Genomic DNA, 26,026 nt, shown 5'->3' on the forward strand with positions numbered 1-26,026 from the left:
GAGGGGTAAATTTTGTCCTTAGAAATTTGTAGAAATATTCTTAAGGCTATTTATGCTTTTTAAAGTAGTATAGATGGTGTGGTTAATTAACATTAATTATATATGAGAAAATAATAAATAAAAGGATTATTGGATAAAATCATAAAAATTAATAATGATTAAAAATAAAAGTAATAGAAAACATGAAAAGCATACAAATAAGAGAACTATTATTAATTATAAATAGTGAATAAAAAATCAATATAAAGTTATTAAAAATAGTAAAAATTCAGTGTGGTTTTTCATCACAAATAAAAGTTCAGAGGAATATTTGTCACTAATCACATAGACCATAGTAAAAGGGGGTCATTGTAGTTTAGCCTTTTTATAATGCGGGGTGATGGTGGAATAATCAACTGTTGCTTGGGAGTTTTCTTTTTGGTACACACTATTGCTTGGGAGTTGGATCACATCTTTATTATCTTTTGGAATAAAAAATGAATTTTCAATTACCACAAAAACTTAATATGAATGAATAATAAAAAAAAAAAACTTAAGATGAGGATGAGATGTCAATAGTGGTGGTTTTCTCATTCGTGTGATGATGATAGTATTAAAGACCTTTGAAAATGGCTTATGTTAGGGTTAAAACCGTCATTTTACCACTTCTTTTTTGGTTGATAGCACGGGGTATTTTTACTAAAAACCAAAATTACAGAATAGGTTTGTAAAAATCCGTGAAAATATAAGGGATGTTTTTGTAAATGACCCTTTCTCTTTCGAGTGATGACATACCCGGTGGCCGGTATTCGGTAGCGGTAGCAATACAAACAGTACAAGTTACAACCGAGAAAGAACTAAGGCACCAGATAGCCTGACAGAAATATCTAATTATCTATGATGCTAGAACTGGATGTGTATGATATCGGAATTCGGAAGAGCATTACTCAATCAAAAAGCCTCCGTGAATTTTGATAAATTCATAACGATAAATAATATTAGATTGATTATAAGTTTTTTCGGTATCATTTATCAAATCCTACGCCAAAAGATCGAACGCACGGGAGAGGAATAGGTGGGACCCGGGGCCATACAGTGGCACGCATGCCAATAAAGTGAGGTTGTGTGGTTCACAGTTCGACATATCATATGGTGTGAACAGTATTCACACATAGGAGCATTTGTCAAAAGTTCAGGAAGGAAGAATCGTGTACAAGAAGAGCAAGAAGTAGAAGAAGAGGGGCAGAAAATGATGGAAGAGTCGAATCAGGGAGAACCTACGGGTAAAATTTTGTTAAGAGGGAATTTATGTATTTACCTGTCCAGTCTAGTTCGTTTGTTTGCATTTTGTTTGATTGGTTGAGCTAAAACTCCGGGATATAATGTTTTATTTTTTGGGTAATCAGGAGATAATGCTAAGCATGTGTATGTGTACGGTCAACGTTTGTTGCTTAATGTTGTTGGGTTTACCTGCACTGGTTCACATCGGAATACATTTGTCTGTTCGATATGTAGCATTTTGTTCAAGTTTTTTTTTTTTTTTTTCCTTGCCCATATATTTTTGTAACTGAATAAACTAGTCTAGTTGAACATACACTCGACTTAATAACGTTAAGCAATAATTCTATAGCTAAATTCTGATGGCTAATGTTGTTAGATGTTTAGTTGCATTTGCTAGAATGGGAATACATCAATTGCTGTACAGAATTACCAACTTCCTATAGGTAATTGCTAGAAATTATCTGTCTTCATAAATACAAAATCTTGAAAACAGTCACTATATTGGAATATAGAGGCTAACCCACTTTTGTCCGAATGCAATGCTTCCAACACTCCTAGTTATTGACTTGTCTACTAAATGTTCTTATTGAGAGAATTATCTCTGTCACATTCCGTATGAAAACATTTGACATTGAGTATAAACTTCCCTTCCAAATGTTTTGTGGCAATCGGTAAAGAATTTACATTCCCTACATCCATCCATAACTATCCAATCCAATATGAAGCAGTTGATCAACAAAAGAGGAAAAGGAACAAGAAAAGGTGTACAACATAAAGGTTCAACCCGTGGTTGTGGTTTTGCTCTCACCCTTTTGGATAGTGTCATGGGAAAGAGGAGGGAATGATTTAAATTCATGGTGCAAAAATTGTCTTCCTAATATTATTATTTAATATACTGAAGTGACATTAACAAAGAAGTTGCGAAAACTTAAACAGCTTAATAATTGGTTCTTTTGATGGCCTAGTCTTAATTAATCAAACTAGTGAAGGATTAGATGCAAAATTAGGCTTTTGGAGAATGACATTAGAAACAAGAGGCTTTAAAAAGTAAGACTAAAACAGAATATGCACAATGTAAATTTAATAGTTATAGGAGTCCAAATCAGAGCACACTTAGAATTGGAGACCAAGAGATAACTCAATGTGATCTCTTCTGTTACCCAGTTCAGTAATTCATATCAAAGGAGAGATTGAGGAGGATGTCTCCTATAGAATCAGAGTATGATGTGCAAATGGAAGGGTGAATTTGGAGTTCTATGTGTATGGGGGCAAATACCACTTTGGCTGAAAGGAAAATTATATAAAACAGTTGCGAGGTCAGTTTTATGGAGTTAAATGTTGGGTATTTAAGAAACGACATGTCCAAAAAATGAGCGTGGCAGAATTGTGAATGCATGGATGGTAAAACTGGAAAGGACAGGGAACAAGGTTAGAAATGAAGCCATATGAAGGAACCTAGGAGTAGATCCAATAGATGATAAAATGAGTAAAAATCAATTGAGATGGTTTGCTCACATGCAAAGAGGACAAACCGCAACACCTATTAAAAAAAGTGATCTATTACAAGTTGAAGGAGCTAGAAGAGCTATGGAAAGGCCTATAAGGACATGGGTAGAGGTAACAAGAAATGCTTTCTGCACCCATAATTTAATGATCAGTATGACATTGAACAAAACGAAATGGCAAAACAAATTCATGTAGCAAACCTCATATAGTTGGGACAAGCTTAGATGATTGCGACGATGATGATATACATACAAGGCTAACTGGGAGAGTTGGTTCCCATAAAGCTTAATCCAATTAACTCCTGTACATTTGGTTGCAATGCAAATGAAATTTGCACTTCTTTAAATGTGTAGGAAAACCTTGGGTGCCCTAAGTTAGATTCTTTTTTCTCTTTAGAATGGGAAGAACATTGGGAGGGTTTAAGCTCTAGAGCCTTAACCAAGTTAAACTCAGACCATTGCCCTGTTAAGATAGGTCAAGAAGCCTTTGTGAGAGGACTGACACCTTTTACATTTGAGAATGTGGCTATCTCATCCAGGCCTTACACAATTGGTGAAGGAGTGGTGGTAGGAGGATTTAAGTAATATAAAACGGAAGGTATTTGAATTTCATAAAAAGCTACAGAGGCTAAAAAGTAAAATAAAGGATTGGAATAAGGGGCACTTTGGGAGGATTGAGGAGAAGAAGGAGCTTATAATAAGTTAGATTAAGCAACTGGATGGGAAAGAATCTCTAGGGCCTTTAGATGAGGGAGAAAAAGAATTGAGATGGAAGTTGAAAAAGGAGCTAGAGGACTCATTGCTTAAGGAAGAATTTTTTTGGTGGTAAAAAATGTATAGATAGCTCATGGAAGGTGATGGAAATGCAAAGTTCCCAACTTTATGCAATTGCAAATGCTAGAAGGAAGAACTATGTATGCAGATTGGAAAGGAAGGCGGGATAATAACTGTTCAAGAGGAAATAGCAGAGATGTTTGTGAACCACTTTAAGCCAATCTACAGAAGGCCACTAGAAGATAGAGTGGTGCCGTGGTGGTGGAAGGGTTGGAATGGCCTACCTTAGAAGGGAACTTGATTGGGTGTTGGAAAGGGAGTTTGAGGAGGAAGAAGTAAAGCAAACAGTTTTCTCTATGGATAGAAAAAAAGCTCCAGGTCCAAATGGCTTTGCAATGGCTTTTTATCAGGATTGCTGGGAAATTTTGAAGGGAGATTTGGTTAAGGTCTTCAAAGAATTGTTTGAAAGAGGTATCATAAGTCAGGGAGTTAATGGTACTTTTTTTAGTGTTGGTACCAAATAACCAGGAAGCTTTGCTCCTAGGAGTGTATAGACCAATAAGCCTTGTCCATATCTTGTACAAGATAACTACAAAGTCTCTTTCTTTGAGGATTAAAAGGTACTCCCGACCGTAATTTAAGGTGCATTTGTTTAGGATAGGCAAATTATGGATCAAATTTTGATTACCATTGAGTGTGTGGAGAAAAAGAAAATATTGGGTGGGAAAGGTTTGGTTTGCAAGTTGGACATTGAAAATGCCTATGATCTAGTAGACTAGCCCTTTTTGATAGAAATTTTGAGTGAGTATGGGTTTGGTGATAGGTGGTACAAATGGATCAGGGTCTGCCTATAAACTTGCCATCATTTGGTGTTAGTAAATGGGGTAGCCAGGGATTTCTTTCCATTCTGTTGGGGCCTTAGGCAAGGAGACTCACTCTCGCCTTTTCTCTTTACCCTTGTAGCAGATGTTTTGAGCAATTTGATCTCTAGGGCTGATAGTATGCAACTGATTAGGGGTTAGAGAGTGGGAAGAGACGGAATAGTGGGTGCAGACCTCCAATTTGTTGATGATATTATCATTTTGTGAGGATAACGATGAGCAATAATAGCCAATAGGTTAGGAATTTGAGGATAGTTGTAAGACTTTTTGAGAGGATGTTCAATCTTAAGATAAGCTTTGCTAAAAGCTGTCTTGCCAAAGTTAATATAGAGGAAGATGAACTAAGGATCTTTTAGGAATTCCTAAAAGGAGAGTAGGTTTTGGAATTCTACTTGTCTATCTTGAAGAGGGCCAAGAAGAAGCTAACATCATGGAAAAGAAACTACATCTCCTTGGGGTAGGATAACTTTGATAAAATCTGCCTTGGTAAACCTTCCATTCTATTACATTTTAGTGTTTAAAGTACCATGCAAGATAGCAAAGGAGTTGGAAAGAATAATGAGTTTTTTTTTTTGGTGGGAACTGGGCGAAAGGAAGAAGGATCCTTTGGTGCAGCAGGAGTAAAAGCCAAGGAGGTCTAGGTAGGGCTGTCAATGGGTTGGGTTTGACCTGACGGACCCGAACTGATTAGGTTTGGTTTTGGTTCCAGGAACTTGAACCGACCCATCGGTTCCGGTTCCTGATTTTTTGTGCCGATTATTATCGGTTGAAACCGATTTTACCCAGCCCCGAACCAACTTAGACCCAACCCAAGCTATACATATATATTAAATAAATTAATATAATATATGGTATTTTTAGCATGTTTATTATAATTGGGCCCATCGGGTTAGACTTGATTGTCCCGAGAACTGATTGTTGGAAAACGTGGGGTTATTGGTGCAGATCTATATTTGGTAGTTGTGTAAAAATAGAATTGTATATATTCCTAGGATTGTGGAAGGATTGATTTAGAAAGTTTTTCTTTCTATTTCTTTCTTTCTATTCTTGTACTTTCTATTTTCTTTTCTTTCTATTTTTTTTCTTTCTATTTATTGCAGCAACTTACTGTATAAATATGCTGATTGGCAATAGAATGAAATATATCAGTATTCTACCATTCCAAAACATGGTATCAGAGCTCTAGGTTTGTTAACCTTGAGATTTTTTTTCGGCCTTCATTGCCAGTTTTTCGTGTTTTTCTCTTCTGGCCTTCATTGTTGATCTGTAACCAGAAGTGTTCCTTATTCTCCTTTATTCCAGCCAGTTCTTCCCTCCTTTATTCTCCTTTCCTGCTGGCCTTATTTTTCCTCCATTAACAATGTCCGACATGACTACAACAAGTGCTCCCGTCCAAACCGATGAAGGAGCAACAAATTCTCATCCTCACACTGGTGATTTACAGAATATTCAGGCAACATATAGACTGAATGGCTAGAACTATTTGAAGTGGTCACAACTAGTGCGTACCTATTTGAAGGGACAAGGAAAAATTAGTCACCTTCTTGGAACAGGGCCAAAGTTGGACGAGCCAAATTTTGATGCTTGGGACAAAGAGGACTCCATGATTATGTCATGGTTGTGGAGTTCAATGACACCCGAGATCAGTGATACTTGTATGTTTCTTCCCTTTGCAAAGGCTATTTGGGATGCTGTCCGACAAACCTATTCCAAAGCCCATGACGCTTCTCATGTCTATGAGGTCAAAGTGAAGACAGTGGCGGCCAAACAAGGGAGCAGAAGTGTTACAGAGTATGCAAATCTGCTGCAAAATTTATGGCATGAGATTGATCATTATCGGGTTCTTGAGACAAAGTGCCCTGATGATGCCGTGATCTTGAAGAATTTTATTGAAAGAGATAGGGTGTATGATTTTTTGGTCGGATTGAATGCTGAATTTGATCAGGTCCGAATACAAATTCTTGGCAAAGAAGAAGTGCCTCCATTGAATGAATTCATAGCCCTTGTCAGAGCTGAGGAAAGCCGTTGTGGAATCATGCTTGAGCCTAAAGATCCCGAAGGCTCAGCCATGGTGGCAAGGGGAGGAAGTTACAGTGGTTCAAAGGGTGAGAACAATCACAACTTGGCTCGTGACACAACTACCTGTGACTCTAACGATAACCTCTGGTGCACCTATTGCAAGAAGCCCAGACACAAAAGATCGGTGCTGGAAACTTCATGGGAAACCTCCCACATCCAGCAAGGAATGGGGAAATCGAGGAGTTTCAAAAGGAGTTCAACAGGCCCATAATGTCTCCACAACTCCGCAGCAAGAACACTCAAATCGGGGACCATTTAATGATGAAGAAATTGAAAGGCTAAGGAGCTTCCTGAAATCCTTGAAACCAGGAAGTGGTTCTACCTCTCTTGCTCTCTCAGGTGAGTCTTTATCTCTAGGATTACATGCCTCGGCTAGTGTTTTTCCATGAATTCTTGATTCTGGAGCTACTGACCACATGACACCCTCTTCACTACATTTTCTCACCTATACACCCTGTCCTAGTAATAGAAAAATTTCTGTTGCTGATGGTTCTTTCACCACAGTGGCAGGGATTGGGAATATTCAAATTACTCCATCCCTATTGCTTAAAGATGTGCTTCATGTTCCTAAGTTATCCACTAGCCTTATCTCTATACATAAACTCACCCAAGATGTGAACTGCAATGTTGTGTTCTTTCCTTCTTACTATGTATTTCAGGACCAGGTTTCGGGGAAGAAGATTGGACTTGCTAAGGAAAGGGATGGACTTTACTACCTTGAAGCAACCAGCAAATCATCTCACACTGTTATGCATGTCACACGAGTCATTCTTATCTACCTCCAATAAAGATTTAATCTGGCGTCATCACTTCCGTTTTGGTCATCCTTCATTTCCTGTTTTAAAAACAATGCTTCCTTCCTTGTTTAAAGGAATTGATGTTGAAACCTTTCATTGTGATGTTTGTGAACTTGCTAAGCACAAAAGGGTTTCTTTCCCAATCAGCAATAAAAGATCTTCAACTCCTTTATATTTGGTTCTAGATGGTTCGTCACCTTTATTGACGATTGCACTAGGGTCACTTGGATTTTTCTTCTTAAGTCTAAATCTGATGTGGGTACGATTCTTGCCAACTTTCATAATATGGTCCAAACTTAGTTTGGTGTGAGAATTAAAAGGTTTCGATCGATAATGCTTCAGATTATTTTAATCAAAATTTGTTCCCATTTTTCAGAAAGAAGGCACTGTGCATAAATCCTCCTGTGTTAACACTCCCCAACAGAATGGGATAGCTGAGAGAAAAAATGGCCATCTTTTGCAAACCACCCGAGCCTTTCTCTTTCAAAATCAGGTGCCAAAACAATATTAGGGGGAAGCTGTTCTTACTGTTGCCTACACCATAAATAGACTACCATCTAAAGTTCTTGACAACCGAAGTCCAATACAAGTCCTTTCTCAATTTTACCCTGATATTCGAACCTCAAATAATCTCACACCAAGAATTTTTTGCTGCACTGCCTTTGTTCATGTCCATAATAAGGGAAAATTAGACCCACGAGTAATCAGGTGTGTCTTCTTGGGATATTCCCCAACCCAGAAAGGTTATAAATGTTATCATCTAGCCACCAAAAAATTCTACACCTCCATCGATGTCACATTTGAGGAAGGAAAATCTTTTTTCACTCAACCTTATCTTCAGGGGGAGCCCTCATTAATGGAAGATAAGGCCTCAGATCTTTGGGTCACAAGTCCTTTCTCCCTAGATGTATTATCCTCCTCACAGACATCCAATCGTCAAGAATCACATCCCTTTGAGTCACATTCCTCTGAGCCTCACGTTCCCAATTCTCAACAAGAGTCAAACAACCCGACCATTGAACCAAATTCGGACACTATTAACCCCACAAATGATGTGCATGGTAATGTGAGATATATGCAGGTTTACTCTAGGAGAAGAAATCCGGATCCTCAACTTGTGCAAGTCCAAGATTCAACTCCTATAGAACTGAGGGATGCTCAGAACCTGAACCTACACCTTCACAGTCTGAGTATGAGTATGACCTACTTATTGCATTGAGAAAAGGAATCAGAGAATGTACCAAACGCCCATTGTACCCTTTAGCCAAATCTGTATCATTCCAAAGATTCTCTAAATCCCATAAAAGTTTTCTAGCCAACCTTAACACCATTCCAATTCCTAATACTCTAGCTGAGGCACTTTCTAATAAGGAGTGGAGAAAAGCCATGAGAGTGGAAATGGAGGCACTAGAAAAAGATAACACATGGGAAGTTGTGGATCTACCAAGAAACAAGAAGACGTTATGTTGTAAATGGGTGTTCACAATTAAGTACAAATCTGATGGGTCATTAGAAAGGTACAAAGCACGACTGGTAGCCAAGGGATATACACAGACTTATGGGGTAGATTATCAGGAGACTTTTGCCCCTGTAGCTAAAATGAATACAGTAAGGGTGTTATTGTTGTTGGTTGCTAACTATAATTGGGATTTGCAACAGTTTGATGTAAAGAATGCGTTTCTCCATGGTGATCTAGAAGAGGAGATATGCATGGACATTCCACTGGGTTTTGGAGAAGGCATTAAAGGGAACAAAGTTTGTAGGTTGAAGAAAGCACTATACGGTCTCAAACAATCTCCGAGAGCATGGTTTGGAAGGTTTACGAAGGTGATGCTTAGTACAGGTTACAAGCAAAGTCAAGGTGACCACACATTGTTTATCAAACACACAACCTCAGGGGGAGTTACTGCACTATTAGTCTATGCGGACGATATAATCGTTACTGGGAATGATAAAAAGGAGAAGGAAGCATTAAAAAACTGCCTTGCCAGAGAATTTGAGATAAAATATTTGGGGAGACTAAAGTATTTTCTCGGAATTGAAGTTGCACATTCTAAACAAGGCATCTTTATCTCTCAACAAAAGTATGTTGTTGATCTTTTGAGAGAAACATGAAATATGGCATGTAAACCAGCTTCCACGCCTATAGATCTCAATCATAAACTTGGAGAGGCCAACGAGAATGCAAGTGTAGACAAGGAGATGTTCCAAAGACTAATTGGAAAACTCATTTATCTTGCACATACACGACCGAACATATGTCGTAAGTGTAATAAGTCAGTTTATGCATAATCCTAAAGAAGTTATCTGCAGGCTGCTCATCAAATTCTGCACTATTTGAAAGCCAATCCTAGAAAAGGAATTTTATTCAGAAGAAATGGGGGACTGGCTCTTGAAGCATATACAGATGCTGATTATGCAGGATCTCCAGTAGATAGATGGTCCACTTTTGGTTACTGTACCTTATTGGGAGGAAACTTAGTCACTTGGAGGAGTAAGAAGCAAAATGTAGTGGCTCGGTCAAGTGCAGAGGCAGAATTCAGGGCTATGGCACAAGGAGTGTGTGAATTACCCTGGTTGAAGATATTTTAAGAAGACCTGAAGATTCCACGAGAAGAGCCTATGAAACTATATTGTGATAACAAGTCAGCCATCAATATTGCTCACAATCCTGTTCAACATGACAGGATGAAGCACATCGAAATTGATCGACACTTTATAAAAGAGAAACTGGACCGCAAGTTGATTTGTGCTCCCTATGTGTCTATAAAAGGACAACTGGCCAATGTACTTACTAAAGGGCTCAATAGTGCAGAATTTCGAAGAATTATAGCCAAGCTGGGAATGGAGGATCTCTATTCACCCGCTTGAGGGGGAGTGTTGGAAAACGTGGGGTTATTGGTGCAGATCTATATTTGGTAGTTGTGTAAAAATAGAATTGTATATATTCCTAGGATTGTGGAAGGATTGATTTAGAAAGTTTTTCTTTCTATTTCTTTCTTTCTATTCTTGTACTTTCTATTTTCTTTTCTTTCGATTTTTCTACTTTCTATTTTCTTTTCTTTCTATTTTTTCTCTTTCTATTTATTGCAGCAGCTTACTGTATAAATATGCCGATTGGCAATAGAATGAAATATATCAGTATTCTACCATTCCAAAACACTGATCAGTTTGGTTCTGGGTCTAAAATTACAGATCCTCTCGGGTCTGGTTCAGTTATGGGTCTTTGGTATTTCTTGTCAGGCTGGTTTTAGTTCTATTTGGATCCAACCCGTTGATAGCCCTAGGTCTAGGAATCAGAGGTGAAATTAAAGAACTTATCTTTATATTGGGGAAATGGTTGTGGAGAAAGAAAGGCTATGGAGCAAGGTAATAGTAAGCATTCATAGACGGATAGGTAATGGTTGGGATGCAAGTGTATCATGATGGGCTCCTTTGGCATCTCCTTGGAAAGCAATGCATGGAATACTCCAAGAATTCCTAAAATCCATTAGGTATGATGCTTGTTCTGTACTCTGTAGATAAAATTCTTTTTGGAAAGACCTTTGGGTGGGTAGGTATACTCTAAAGGACCTGTTCCTTCTTTATATTCCATCTCCAACTTTAAAAAAGAACCAATTTCTAGTTTGATGTCATCTTCATCTTCATCTTTACCTCTAGGGTACGGATGGGATTTGAGCTTTCGAAGAAGGCTAAGGGATAATGAAGCAATTAGTGCAATTAATTTGTTGAAAATATTAGATGGAGATATGGAGTCATTTTGGACCTGTCACAACCAGATAAGAGGATTTGGAGTCCTCATCCTTTGGGCTTTTTCACTTGTGCATCTTTCGTCAAAGTTCTTAGTCCTTTATGTTCTTCTCTCTTATCCTTCCCTATCAAAGAAATATGGGGCAAACCTTGCCCTCCCAAAGTTGAGGCACTATGTTGGGAAGTGTACTATGCAAAGATCAACATATTGGCATGCTACAAAAGAAAATGCTAAACTAATGTTTGTCCCTAAATCGGTGCACACTTTGTAAGGTTGTTGGTGAGACCTATTATCATTTACTTATATTCTATCTTTTTTATTATCAATATTTGGGAAAGGTTCTCTCTTTGGTTTCAGGTGGACAGAACCTCAAAGTGTGGCGAGACCATTTCGTGTAGAAACTTTCAGTTGGCCAAGGAAAAGGAGGAAGGATTATGTGGAGATGCACAAGGACAGTGTTAGCGTGGAAAATATGGACAACAATGTAAAGCCCTAACTTTATGTTGTCATTGGGGATTCTTGGGACTTGGTACTGAGGAGAGGGCTAAGGGAGGTTGAAATGGAGGCAATCGATGAGCATCTTTTCCTTTTGAATTCAGTTTTTTTCTGGACCCTTCTTGTGAGGATAGGAGGATGTGGTCATCCTTCCCCTCGGGTTTTTTCTCATGCTCCTCCTTTTTCAGTGTACTTCATTCCTCTAGTTTATAGTGCCTTTTTTAGCTAAAGAAATTTGGTGCAGCCTAGTGTCTCCTAAAGTTGGGGCTTTTTGTTGTGAAGCAGTTCATAATTTTTTTTTTTTTGAAACAGGTAAAGTAAGAATTTCATTAAGACAAAGTACAAAACATGTACAACAAGAAGCTGTACACAGGGATTTACAAAAACTGCACCAGCAGAGCTAGACCCCTAAACCCTGATTTACAAAAAGATACCCAACCACAAAAAAGGAATTAAAATTTCTGTCCTTTAAAACGTTGTTTACTGCTAACCAGGAAAACATTTTTCCCATTACTTTCTGAAATACTGTACCTGAGGAGCTGTGTTGGTTCTTGAAAATCCTTGCGTTCCTCTCCTGCCATATGCACCAGAAAACCGCAGCAGGAGTCAGATTCCAAGCCAATTTGCCCTCTTTAGTTAGACCCTTGACTCTCCAACTCTTCACAAAATCTGCCACTGATTCAGGGCAGCAACTGTTCACCTCATATAAATTCTTTACTTTGTTCCAGATTTCACAGGAGAAAACACAGTGGAGTAGCAGGTGGTTTACTGACTCGGTCTGATTCTGACAAAGCACACAGACAGTTGTGTTTAACAGCATACCCTTCTTCTCCAGATTGTCCCTAGTTAAAATCCTGTTCAAGTATGCTGTCCATACAAAAAATGCCACCTTACAGACTTAACTGGGATTGGCTCATCCTCTGATCTGGAAAAATTGTTGTAAAAGGACCTAACTGAGAATTCTCCAGACTTTTCCCACTTCCAAACTCTTCTATCCTCTCTCCCTAATTCCACTGGGATTCTCTACAACAAATGCAGCAATTCCACTAGAGACTCAACTTCCCAATCATTCAGATTTTGCCTGAAGATAGGAGCCCAAACAGTACTTCCACTCTGCATCTGCAAATAGTCTGAAACCAGAGCATATTTGTCTGCTGCTACATCAAAGAGGGTAGGGTAAGAGACCCTTAAGGGTCTATTATTACACCATAAATCTTTCCATAAAAGAACTTGCCTCCCATTCCCAACCCTGAATATAATTCCATTTGAGAATGGACCATAAGTTTTCCCAATCCCTTTCTGGACAGAGCATCCATAAGATTGGTTTAGCTCACCAGGGACCCAGTCAGAGATCCCATAACCATATTTGGCTGCTATATAACCCTTCTCCACAAACCACCTTGATTCTCCCCAAATCTCCAAAGCCACTTCCCCAGTAAAGCAGAATTGAGATCCTTTATTCTTCTAACACCCAAGCCCCCCCTGAGATTTGGGTTTGCAAATCTTGGACCAGCTAACCAGCATGAATTTTTTCTTCTCATCCCTCCATCCTTTCCACAGAAACTCCCGCATCTTTCTCTCCAAAGACTCAACCACCTCACTAGGAATTGGATATAAAGAGAGCAAATACAAGGGGAGGGAAGATAGAACACTTTTCAGCAGAGTTAATTTACCTCCATAAGATAAGTACTTGGACTTCCAAGAAGCCAAACGCTTGTCTAATCTCTCCACTATGGGCTCCATATTGATTTGGAGTTGCACCTAGTGCCTAGAGGCATCCCCAGATATTTCAAAGGAAGTTTACCTCTTTTACATCCCCACTCCTCTGCCCACCTCTCTATTTCTGGTACATCTCCCACTGCAACCAGTTCAGTTTTATGCCTGTTTACATGGAGGCCTGACACAACCTCAAACCACTGCAGCATTGCCATTACATAACCAAGCTGATCAATTGAAGCATCACAAAATATGAGAGTGTCATCTGCAAACTGCAACAAAGAAACCTCCACCCTCTCTGCTCCCACCTGAAAACCTTCTATGAAACTCCCTGCCATGACCCTTTTCATCGTTCTACTTAGAGCTTCAGTCACACATATAAAAAAGAAGGGGGAAAGGGGATCCCCTTGCCTTAAGCCCCTAGAACTCCTAACGTGACCACAGGAAACCCCATTTACCAGGACTGAGAACGAGGGAGTAGTCACGCATACTGATGTAGCGCGATCTGACTACACCCAGCTGGAGGGTGATCTGGCTTCCAATCGAGCATCGAGTTGGATCAATCTGCAAGATGATGGATCAGAGAACCCGTGGTGGCGAACCCGGCGAGGTCGCTCCGACGCTTAAGTTAGTATATGCGGCTGAATGCTTTGAGAATTTGAGAGCTTGAGAGCTAGAGAGTAGAGAAATCATGCGTGCCCTGTGTCATTGGGGTTGGTGCCTTTATATAGGCATTGTTTAGCGTAGGCTTCACGCACCGCATCTGAGATTTCCGAGAGGTCGTGCCTTATCGGTCCGAAATCCTTGGAGGTAACCGCTATGCACGTTGACCATCCTCCGGAACATTTGGTATGTGGGCCAACTTCAGAGAGACCTGGGAGTGTCGGGGTATGCATGCCGAATTTGTCGGCGAGCACATATCGCAGGTTACCGCCTGGTCCTTAGTTAGGTCAGCAAGCCCTCGAGCGAGGTCGTGCCTCGCGTTGAGGTCACTTCAGCCAGTGACGAGGTGCTACAGGACGGCCCTGGACAAGGTGCTGCAAGCCGACCTAAGTTGTGGTCGAGGTCGCCAGGTCAACGATAAAGGCAGGTCGCCAGGTCGGGGTGAAGACGAACTACGATCTGGGACTCCAAATCATCGCTAGGTGGCATCTGGGTGTCGTCCAGCTGTTTCGGGATGCCATGTATCATGAGGTTATTGGAGGGCCAAATCCGCCCTCATCACATACTTTCATCCAATTTCGCCATTTAGAACCAAAATTCATTCTTCTTAGGATGTAATCTAGGAATTGCCAGTTGACATGATTATAAGCCTTCTCAAAATCGATTTTACAGAGCATCCCAGCCCTCCCACTTCTCAGTCTTGTATCTATCATCTCGTTACTAACGCTCCATCTACCATGAGTCTAACCTCCACAAAGCACCTTGAGTTTCTGAGGTTAGGGTCCCCATCACTAGTTTGAGCCTCTTAGACAGAATCTTGGAAATTAATTTGTATATACTTCCAACCAGACTAATTGGTCTGAAGTCTCCCACTTCCTCTGCCCCTTTTTTTCTTTGGAACTAGAGTTATAAAAGTGGAATTTAAACTCCTTTCCAAAGTTGCTAAGTCATGGAATTCTTTCAACACCCTTAAAACATCATTCTTTAGAAAATCCCAACAGTGTTTGTAGAATGCCACGGTAAACCCATCTGGACCCGGAGCCTTATCTCCTTCCATCTCTTTTAAAGCCTCCCAACTCCCTTTCTTCAAACTCTCTTTCCAGATCTGCAGCTTGCTCTTCTGAGAGGCCATCAAACTCCAGGCCATGATGTTTTGGCCTGCTAACCCACTCTTCCTTGTAAAGGTTCTCATAAAACTCCTCAATATGGCTTTTCATTCTGTCTACCTCCTCCACCAACACACCGTTCACAACCAACTTTTTCAGCATATTTTCCCTTCTCCTAGCACTAGCTAATTTGTGAAAAAACTGTGTGTTGTTATCACCCTTTTTTAACCAGAAACATTTCGAACGCTGCCTCCATTTTGTCTCCTCTTGATAGGCTGTTCTGTCGAAATCCAGCTTGGCTCCTTGTCTCTTCCTTTTTTCTTCCTGAGTTAACTGCCTCTCCTCTTCAGCTCTGTTGATTTCGACTATTTTATCTAAACAACTTTTCAGTTTGTGTTCCACCCCTTTGAAAGAGCCCTTCTTCCAGATTTTAATTTTCTCCTTTAAGGCCTTCAACTTCTTGCCAAACACATGACTAGTTGTTCCTTCCACAGAAACACCTTCCCACCAACTTCTCAGCTGCTCCACAAAACCTTCCTCTTCAAGCCACAAGTTTTCGATTCTGAAAAGCGCTGGCTTGAATTGAGTGCCACCGCAATCCAGGCAAATGGGAATATGGTTTGATAAAGGTCTAGGAAGGGCCTCTTGGGACAGATAGATAACTTCTCTTCCCATTCAGTAGACACCACAAAGTGGTCTAGCTTCACAAGGGTAGCGTCCTCCTGATTGTTTGTCCACGTGAATTTGGCTCCAATCAAAGCAAGATCCGCTAACTCCCATCTCTCCATAAAACTGGCAAAACCCCTCATGCCTCTCCTGGACCTCACTTCCCCTTTTTTCTCATGCTCAAAGTGAGTAGTGTTAAAATCCCCTCATACCACCCAAGGCATATTCCACTCTTCTCTTACTTTATCAAGTTCCTGCCAGAAAAAATCCCTCAAGGAGTTCACATTTGGACCATATACTGCAGTTAAAACAAAATCCCAACCATCTTTGAGCAATTGGAACCAAATTGAAATAGAAAAAGGACCCACCTTCCTACCCTTCACTTCTACCACATTTGAATCCCAAATGACTACTATCCCACCTGCAGTCCCCACTGTTGGCAAAGCTTTCCAATCACAATCACATTCCCCCTAAACACTTCTTATTTTTTAGGCATCCAAAGTCTCCATTTTGGTTTCTTGGAGACAAAGGATGTCCGCCTTCCACTTGCTTATATGTGCCCCTGCCACCACCATTCTCCTGCTTGAGTTTAGACCTCTGATATTCCAAGACGGTCTTCATTGAAAGAAGAGAGATTGATTTGGTGGTCCATGTTAGAATGATATGTTAGAAGGCTTGAGTGTGTTCGACTGATAAGAATTCCTATTAGCCCATTCTTATGTTAAACTTATCTTGTAACTGGGCCTTTGCTAATGGGCCTAATCTTGTTTATGTCTTAAGTCTTCTGGGTGTCCCATCACTAATCAGGGGTATCCCAGTAATTTCTTGTACTTTGTACTTATATATAAATAAAGGCATGGTCGACTGCAAGTACAGTTTGACATTCCAGCATCTCTTCTTCTTCTCCTCTTTTCTGCTACTTCAACTGCAGTGGTTCAGCTTTCATGGTATCAGAGCATTGAGCACCTTCTTGGTTACTGCTGATGCCACTCCTCTTTCTTGCTGTATTTCACTTTTTTTTTTATCTGGGTTGCTGCTGTGAAACCCTAGGGTTGTAGGAGAGCAACACAAGGTTCGACCTAGGGTTTCCCTTGGTTGTAGGGCGCAAGGGAGGTAAGACCCTGAAGCTGGAGTCCTACTAGTTTCTAGTAGTTAGCAGCTATTCGGCTGCTAAGAAGAGGTCTGTATAGGACAGACCTAGTTGAGGACTGATTTCAGCAGTCCTAGTGTTGTCTGTAAGGAGGGGAACTCCCTTTACAGTTGCTGCTGTAACAGAACTGCATCAGAACTGTGACAGTCTCGGCAAGTCTGAAACTGTGTTGCAAGCTGTTAGGGCCTGCTGAGGTTACTTAGGCTAATCAGAACCTGCATCAGAACTGGTTCAGAAAGACCTTTACAGAACTGTGGCGACTTCTGTTACAGATCATTTCCAGGTCGGTTACCAGCCCTACTCCATCTCTGTGAACTGGTTTAGTTACAGACTTTTCCTTGCTGCTGTACCCGAACTGGTTTAGTCCAAGTGAAGCCTATCTGGTGTGCTATCAGCACTGTGAACTCTGTGACTACTTCGGCCAGCCCTAACCAGTACTGTGAACAACTCCTTGATCGAAATTAGGATGTCATCACTATCCGGTGAAGTTTCTTCTAAAGATAACAGACCTGTTATATGGTCCTCAAACCTGGAGAACCCTAATCTGCATAGCTTGCAGATTACAAGTGTGCTATTGGATGAGTATAACTTTATAGAGTGGTCTGTCTCAGCAAGACTGTTCATTACCTCTCGTGACCTCACAGGCTATTTGGATGGAGATAAAAAGGAACCAGAAATCAGCAGCCCTGAATACACTGTGTGGCGCAAGGAAAATGCCATAGTTATGTCTCGGTTACTGGCCTCCATGACTCCTCGGGTGGCCAGAACTGTTCATCATTTTCCTACAGCCACTAAAATCTGGGAGAAAGTATCTAAGACATATGGCCAAAAGAAGAATAATGCTAGAATCTATAGGCTGAACCAGGACATTGCAGCCCTAAGGCAATGAGACATGTCTGTGGCAACATACTTTGCAACACTGGAAGGTCTCTGGGAAGAGCTTGACCATCACATGATTTTGGATTGGGAAAATGCCAGGGATAAGGTGAGGCATGACAAGCAGATTGAGGAGGGCAGAGCCTTCAAGTTCCTAGCAGGCTTAGACCCTACAAGGTGTAAGGTCACAGATTCTAGGGAGAGATGAGTTACCTGAGCTTCATCATGTTTACTACCTGGTGAGGAATGAAGAAGTAAGGAGAAAGGAGATGCAGGTCGACTCCCAGACACAAGCAATAGAACTATCTGGAGAACATTCAGCCTTAATCTCCACTAAGGGAAGCAGATTTTCAGACAAGAAGTCCCTCAAGTGTACCCATTGTGGTGGTGAGAAACACACAAAGGAGAAATGTTGGGTCTTATACCCTCATCTGAAGCTAGCTGCTTTGAGAAAGGAAGAAAGGCAACATAAGGGCCACACAACAAGTGGGAATCTTGCCACCAACAGCAGTAGTGACATCTCACAGAGTACTTAGCCAGTGTCCTCTTCCACCACAAAGCAGGTTGCTGATTCCTTTGGACCAAGTACCTTGGGCTTTATAGCTAGTGAGGTAGAGGTTCTCAACCAGGCATTTGCCTGTCTGAAGAACAATCCTTTAACTTCCACCTCTCTTGCCAAATCAGGTACAACCTCTGCATTTAGTGCAACTAGTTCCATTAATTCTAGCTCTTGGGTGATTGACTCAGGAGCCACTGACCATATGACACATATGTCCTCATTATTCTCCTCATATCATTTATTGTCTGGCCAGGATAAGATGAGAGTAGCTGATGGGTCCCTCTCCACCATCTTGGGAAAGGGAGTGGTTGACCTAAGCAAGGATCTCTCTCTTAAATTAGTCTTACATGTTCCTAGTCTTACATCAAATTTGTTGTCTGTTTCAAAGCTTACAAGAAATTTGAACTGCAGTATAACTTTTTTTCCCTCTCATTGTGTTTTCTAGGACATATTGACGAGGAGAACGATTGAGAATGGTCATGAGTATGAGGGCCTCTACTATTTTGATGCAGATGTCAGTTCAGCACTGCAATCTTCTACTACTACTAGTCCAGAAAGTGTGGAGTCAAGAGCTAGGCTGCACTTGTGGCATGCTAGGCTAGGTCATTTGTCTTTTTCTTCTTTAGCAATGTTGTTTCCCGATTTATGTAAGGGCATTCCGAGTCAAAGTTTAGTTTGTGATGTGTGTCAAATGTCAAAACAATGCAGATCAATGTATCCCATTTCTAGTAATGAAATTCAAGCCCCTTTTGATTTAGTCCATTCTGATGTTTAGGGTCCTTCACTCATTGTCTCCATTGATGGCTTCCGTTATTTTATCAGTTTTATTGACCATTATTCTCGGTGCATTTGGATTTATCTGTTAAAAGGACGTGAAGAAGTTCCACGGATAACTATGATGTTTTGCAAGATGGTTGAAAGATCCTTGAACTCATTCATGGAAGACGAAGGCATGTTACATCAATCATCATGTCCTTACACCCCTCAGCAAAATGGAGTTGCTGAGCGCAAGAACAGGCACCTAATGGAGATAGCTCGAGCTCTACTTTTCCAGCACAATGTGCCCAAGAAAAATTGGTCTCAAGCTGTCCTCACTGCTTCATACCTGATAAATCGGATGCCATCTAAGGTACTGGGTATGAAGACCCCTTTCTCTGTGTTGTGTCCCATTCTTCCAGAATTTCCTCTTCCCCCACGGGTTTTTGGATGTACATGCTTCATACATGTGAAGGATCCAAAGAAAACCAAGCTGGATCCTAAGGCTACAAAGGGAATTTTTTTGGGTTACTCTCCTATGCAAAAGGGGTATAAGTGTTATGATCCTGTCTCCAAGAAAAAAATGTCACTAGAGATGTAGTCTTTTTTGATTCTCAACCCTATTTCCAATCTTCTCAGAATCCTCTTCAGGGTGAGACTAGTGGGATGGAAGAGGATTCTCATTCTCCCTTTTTTTTGTTCCCCTTTCATCACCTTCCACTACTCCTAGCTGTAACATTCCGGGTTGACCTAGTGAGACTTCCGCTGTGCCAGTTACATCTCCAGCTTTAACTGATGCTCCTGATGATTCCAGCAGGCAAGAGAAAGAGATACATACAATAGAAGGAAGAAGGGCCCTCAACCTCATGATTGCAACCAGTTAGACTCAGATCAATCTGTCTTTGCAATCCAAGGTAATTCTGATTCTCTCAATTCAGATTTGGATCTTCCCATTGCTCTCCGTAAGCCTATTCGTTCTTGCCCCACTCGGCATTCCATAGCTGATTATGTCTCTTACTCACATTTATCGCATGCCTATCATTCCTTTGTGTCTGCTCTTTCCTCTGTATGTGTCCCTTCCAGATATTCAGAGGCGGTATCTGATCCAAGATGGAAAGAAGCCATGAATGAAGAGATGAAAGCCCTAATGAAAGTAAGAACGTGGGAATTGGTGGACCTGCTAGAAGGGAAATGCACTGTTGGGTGCAAGTGGGTATTCATAGTAAAGCACAGAGAAGATGGGTCAATTGAAAGATACAAGGCCAGACTTGTGGCAAAGGGATTTACACAAAAGGAAGGAATTGACTACAAGGAATCCTTTGCCCCGGTAGCAAACATCAGGGTTTTACTGTCATTAGTTGCAAAATTCTCTTGGGAACTTCATCAGCTGGATGTGAAGAATGCTTTCCTTAATGGTGATCTACATGAAGAGGTATTCATGGAACCCCCACCTGGATATAATGTTGGAAAGAAGGTGTGTAAACTAAGGAAAGCTTTGTATGGCTTGAAGCAATCTCCCCGGGCATGGTTTGAGAGACTTTGTACGGCCATGAAGAAAGTGGGGTACACTTAGAGCAGTGCGGATCATACATTGTTTACAAGGAGACAGGATGAAAAACTTACAACTCTCATTGTTTATGTGGATGATATGGTGATTACTGGAAATGATGTGAAAGAGATGAAGAGGCTGAAGGAGTTCTTAGCTTCAGAATTTGAGATCAAGGACCTGGGAAATCTGAGATATTTCCTCGGCATTGAAGTTGCTAGATCAAGAGAAGGAATCTACATATATCAACGAAAATATGTGCTAGATCTCCTAGAAGAAACATGCATGATGGGGTGCAGGTCAGCAAACACACCAATAGAACCGAACCATGGATTACAAGAATCAATGGGTGAGGAATTCTGTGATAAGGAAAGGTACCAAAAATTGGTAGGAAAACTGATATACCTATCTCTCACTCAGCCAGACATTGCCTATGCAGTGCATGTTGTCAGTCAATTCATGCACTCACCAAAGTCAACCTCGGGTTACTGTACATTCTTGGGAGGAAACCTAGTCACATGGCGCAGTAAGAAGCAGAATGTTGTGGCTAGATCAAGTGCAGAAGCAGAATACCGAGCTATGACACACGGGGTTGCTGAACTCTTATGGCTCAGAACTCTCCTTAATGAGCTTGGTATCAAGACTGAAGGTCCTCTCAAGTTGTATTGTGATAATAAAGTTGTTATTAACATTGCCAATAATCCAGTACAACATGACAGGACAAAACATATTGAAATTGATCGACACTTTGTAAGAGAGAGAATTGTTTCAGGGGAACTCTGTGTGCCTTATACTCCATCAGAAATGCATATTGCAGATGTATTAACAAAAGGGCTGGCAACTACAAAGTTCAAGGACATACTTGGCAAGCTAAACATGATTGATATCCATGTTTAGCTTGAGGGGGAGTGTTAGAATGATATGTTAGAAGGCTTGAGTGTGTTCGGCTGATAAGAATTCCTATTAGCCCATTCTTATGTTAAACTTATCTTGTAACTGGGCCTTTGGTAATGGGCCTAATCTTGTTTATGTCTTAAGTCTTCTAGGTGTCCCATCACTAATCAGGGGCATCCCAGTAATTTCTTGTACTTTGTACTTCACTTATATATAAATAAAGGCATGGTCGACTACAAGTACAGTTCGACATTCCAGCATCTCTTCTTCTTCTCCTCTTTTCTGCTACTTCGACTACAGTGGTTCAGCTTTTAGTCCATTCCCATCCTCGCCCTCCCCTTAAGCCTTACCCCTTAAACCCTCCTTTCCGCCCCTCGCTACACCCCCAACAACTTCGTTAAGACCCCATGGCAATCTGAATAGCTCCCTTTCTGTCCTCCTCCCTTTCTTCCCTTTTTCTTCGCGCACTCTTCTCTCCACCTCTACAAGATACGACTTCATCAGCTCCTTCATGCCCTTAAAAGACACCCCCAGGAATGCACCAAACTCCATGAACTTGGATAACACCCAAGTGGAAGGTTCTTGAATCAAATTCCCTCCTTCCCCCATAGAAACCCCCTCACTTGATGACTATCTCTCCCTTTGCGGATTGGCTGACGTCTCCCCTAGAGTGGGCCAATCGCTTGCTGGTAACACTGCAATAGGACTGTAGTCTAGTACCTTTGTTGAAACCTCTGAATCCTCTCTATCCTCTTCATGAACCAACATAGCCGTCTCCGGCACTGCTCCTAATTCGTGGATCGTCATCTCACTAAATTCTCCTACTGAGACCCTAGATTCCTCCTGCTCCTCTCCTCCACCTATAGTAGCACCACCTCCCTTTGCCAACGTTGCAGCAAATAGTTTCCCTCCTCTTCTTTGCGAGAAAGCTGGCAAGAAACTTCATGGACTGTCACGCACTGGAGTGGAACTTTGCGGTAACAGAATGAGGGGCGGACCTCTTGGGTCTGAATCCTCAGAACCAACTTGGCTCGGTTTTGGATCAGAGGCTGATATCAGGTTCGACTCGTCTTTGGGGGCCACTGTCTCCCCTACACTTGGAAAAATTGAGTCAGTTTCAGGCCCTTAGACGAAAACTACCTTCGCCGCCTCACCTCTTATAGCTGGTTACTCCTTGACCCAACAAGGTCTTGCTCACGCCCCTTCTTTTCCCTGCTTGCCCCCACTTGGGCTAGCCTCTCAAAACATTGGGCTACTACCTCTTCAATGAGCCTTTCTTCATTTAAAATTTGAACATCCCGCTTCACTTGGTTATCTCCAAGTGGCTCACGTGCCCCACCAGAGCAGTCCCATTTGATTTTCCCAAGAGATCCACAGGAGAGGGTCATTCGATGCATGCCACATCAAGGGAAGAAAATCCCTTGCGAAGATTCCCAGGAGACAGGAACTCTTCCTCTTGTTCGTCTACCTCCCCACTTCCGATCAACTCCCCGTCATCCCCATTCGTCGCAATTTCCTTGCCTTTTAACTTCCTCCTTATCTCCTCTGGTACATCCTGCCCAGCCAAAGCTTTCCAGATCCAACTTTGGTTAGCGACAATAGTCTCTGCGCAAGCCATTGGCCTCTTTTTTTTCACAGGTAGGAACTCCAGCCACAGTGTCACTGTCAGCACCTCCTCTCCATCCACAATCTACACCGCGGTTGGTGGATTTCCCTTCCACCTTACTTTAATGCGTATCCAGTCAGCTGATTCTTTCGCATGACTAGAGTTGTCCGTTTCCGCTCTTATTCTTTCTACTGCAAGCTTGTCGTATACCAAGGGACCAGATGAAGGAGCTCTCCTTCGATGTTTCTACTCCCAAAGAGCCAAACTCTCCTAGCTTCTTCAGGACTTGCAAAAATAAACAAGATTCTAGAATATGACAGCCACTGAAGTCTCAAACCACCTCTTACCCCACATTTTCTCTGACCCCAGTTCTTTAGCTCGAGCAAAGATTGGGTTAGTTTCCTGCACCAACTAGGCATGCCTTAAGGAAATCTACTCTTCTTTCCTTTTCACAATCTCCAGCCACAACGACAAAATCATCTTTCCCAACCCGCACTTCTGCCTCGCCTTCAGACGTCCAAGTATTCTTCTTAACCGCTTCTGTGAAGGACCTTCTACCTTTCCTGTCCAAAGTGTCTCGCTCTCCCACCCTTCACAAAAAGGGACGACCAGTACCCCTCCTACCTGATCTTTCTGGAGGTGCATTTTTTAAAAAGAAGGCCAAATTGGTGCCTTTTTCCTCATGTTTGTGTCCTATGCCATGATTGCGGTGATTGGTGAGACAACTGAACACCTACTAATTTCCTGCTCTTTTGTGTCTAGTATTTGGGAGTGGCTTTTTTCTTTCTTTGGTTGTAGATGAATTCCTCCTAGTGCGGCATGCCTTTTTGATGCAATCTTTTTTAGACAACCGAAGAAAAGGGGAAGAACTCTTTGAAGAGAAACAAGCGCAGCACCTTTGTGGGTGGTTCGGGAAGAAAGAAACGACAAGATCTTTCAAGGGAAAGAAAAGTTAAAGGAGGAACCGATTGACAGCATTACCATCAAGGTAGCACATTGGGTGAAATTTACAGATTTACTTAAAGAGTTCTCAGTTGGTGATATATCCGGGGGATATAATGCAATAGAAGCTTCTTTAAGATATAAACTTGTAGTTCAGGACAGTTGGGCACCTTCTACACTTCAAAGAATTAAGCTGAATTTTGATGGGAGTTCACTTGGCAATCCAAGGCCTTAAAGGGTAGGGGGGTTCTAAGAGATGGAGATGGAAGACTATTAGCCCAATTCTTGGGGCCAACTAGCATAGGAGAATCACTAAGAGCTGAGGTGTTGACCCTCCTACATGGGTTGAGATTGTCTAAACAATTGGGCCTCCATTGGATTGAAGTAGAAAGGGACTCAAGATTTGTAATAGGATGGATGCAGGAAGGAGGCTTGGGGGTATGAACATATAGATAAGCTGTAAGAGAAACTTGGTAGCTGACAAGGGAAATTTATGTAAATTTTAATTGGGTTAGAAGGTCAGCCAATGCCTTGGTCGATGGTTTAGCTAAAGAAGTCTAAACTATGGCTGACTTCTTTTGGACAGCATTGTCATGGGTGCCTATTTTGTAGGGTTCAGCATTCCTTTTGGGCTGCTTCTTATGTACTTTTAATTAGTAAATTAAAGTTATAGAGAGAGAGAGAGAGAGAGAGAGAGAGAGGCAAGAATTTTCAATGAAAAGGAAAGGAGCCTGGAGGCAGTGGTGGAATGCATGATAGCTAGAATGCTTCATTGGGTAAAGTCTTTACAGTTGTTTTCTTCTTATGCTTAAGATTGTTTTTGGAGGAGATGGGGAGAGGTGGTTGCTTATTCTTCGAGGAAAATTAAAGTCCATAAATAATGGACACCACCTGATGAGGGTTTTATCAAGTTAAACTTCGATGGAAGCAGTATGGAAATCCAGGACCATCGGGTATGGGATGTGTCTTTAGATAAAAAAGGATATATCATTGCTTTGTTCTCAGGACCTCTTGGTAAAGGGGACTCCATGAGGGCTGAATTCCTTGCTGTACTCCGAGGACTGCACTGGGCCAAGGAATTGAATATAAACAACTTGATAGTGGAAGGAGTGTCATTGGCTGGTTGGAAAACAGGGAGAAAGCAGTATGGAGTTACAAAATGAAATGAAACAAATAAATTGGCTGACAAGGATTATAAGATTAAAGATATAATGGCGCTGAGAACAGAAGACGGGTTGGCCGACACTCTAGCTATCTAAACAAGGGCAAACCAGAAATCAGCTGTATTAGGCTTGCTTATAACATGTATACTGATGTAGTGATAAGGTAGTAACTCCTACTCTATCTTTGGGATGCTTGTAATGCTTGTAATGTTTGTAATTTTCTGATTCATTAATAAAATATTTAGTTAATCATCTAAAAAAAGTGTAGGAGTGCAAATTGACTGTGTAAATCCTGGTTTGCTTTTGCATGAAGTCTCTGGCTTGTTGTAGTGCAGACTTAGGATCAAATTTTTCTATCACCAGGGTTGGGGGGGGGGGGTTATGGGCTACCCTCATTGTGTAGGCCCATGTGAAAAAAAGTCCAAAAAAGTAAAATAGGAAGTAAAATGATTTGGTCTGCAATTTATATGAAAGAGAAATGAGGTGGGAGGAAGGTTATTCATTTGGAGAAGTAAGTTAGGAAGCAAGTTGATGTGGTCCCCAGCCCCCACTCTATATGAGAGAAAATTAAGGTAGGAGGAAGTGGTGTAAATTTTTCATCGGTTTTTAAGATGCAAAATTTGCACTGATAATGGATGCAAATGCGACAAAAAAGTGCAAATTTTGCATGAGGTAAAAGTGCAACTCATGGTCACAAACAGATGGATACAGAACAGAACCAGGTGCAAAATTTGTTTCCAATTCAGATTTGCATTTTTTTGATAATTTCCAATTCAGATTTTCATTGCAAACAAACACAGCTTTATGCCACAGTTGTTGAAAGGGATTTGTGGTTCATTTG

General features: G+C 41.2%; 1 protein-coding gene across 37 annotated transcripts in view; it reads left to right on the top strand.

Annotated features, from left to right (window-relative positions):
- Positions 1 to 894: 894 nt before the first annotated feature.
- The window catches only part of LOC148844881 (protein FAR1-RELATED SEQUENCE 5-like), a 68,290-nt gene continuing 43,158 nt past the window's right edge, over positions 895 to 26,026 (top strand). For 36 of the 37 annotated variants that reach the window (XM_088955437.1, XM_088955439.1, XM_088955438.1 and 33 more), the window contains exon 1: positions 897 to 1,262. In XM_088955437.1, coding sequence (XP_088811563.1) covers positions 1,229 to 1,262 — 34 coding nt within the window. In that variant the 5' untranslated portion in view covers positions 897 to 1,228. Of the gene's footprint in view, positions 1,263 to 26,026 lie in introns of all 37 variants that reach the window. The other variant, XM_088955475.1, reaches the window with a different exon arrangement.

Source organism: Nelumbo lutea, chromosome 7 (assembly GCF_056320005.1).
Source record: "Nelumbo lutea isolate HS-2025 chromosome 7, American lotus-T2T, whole genome shotgun sequence".
Classification (NCBI taxonomy): domain Eukaryota; kingdom Viridiplantae; phylum Streptophyta; class Magnoliopsida; order Proteales; family Nelumbonaceae; genus Nelumbo; species Nelumbo lutea.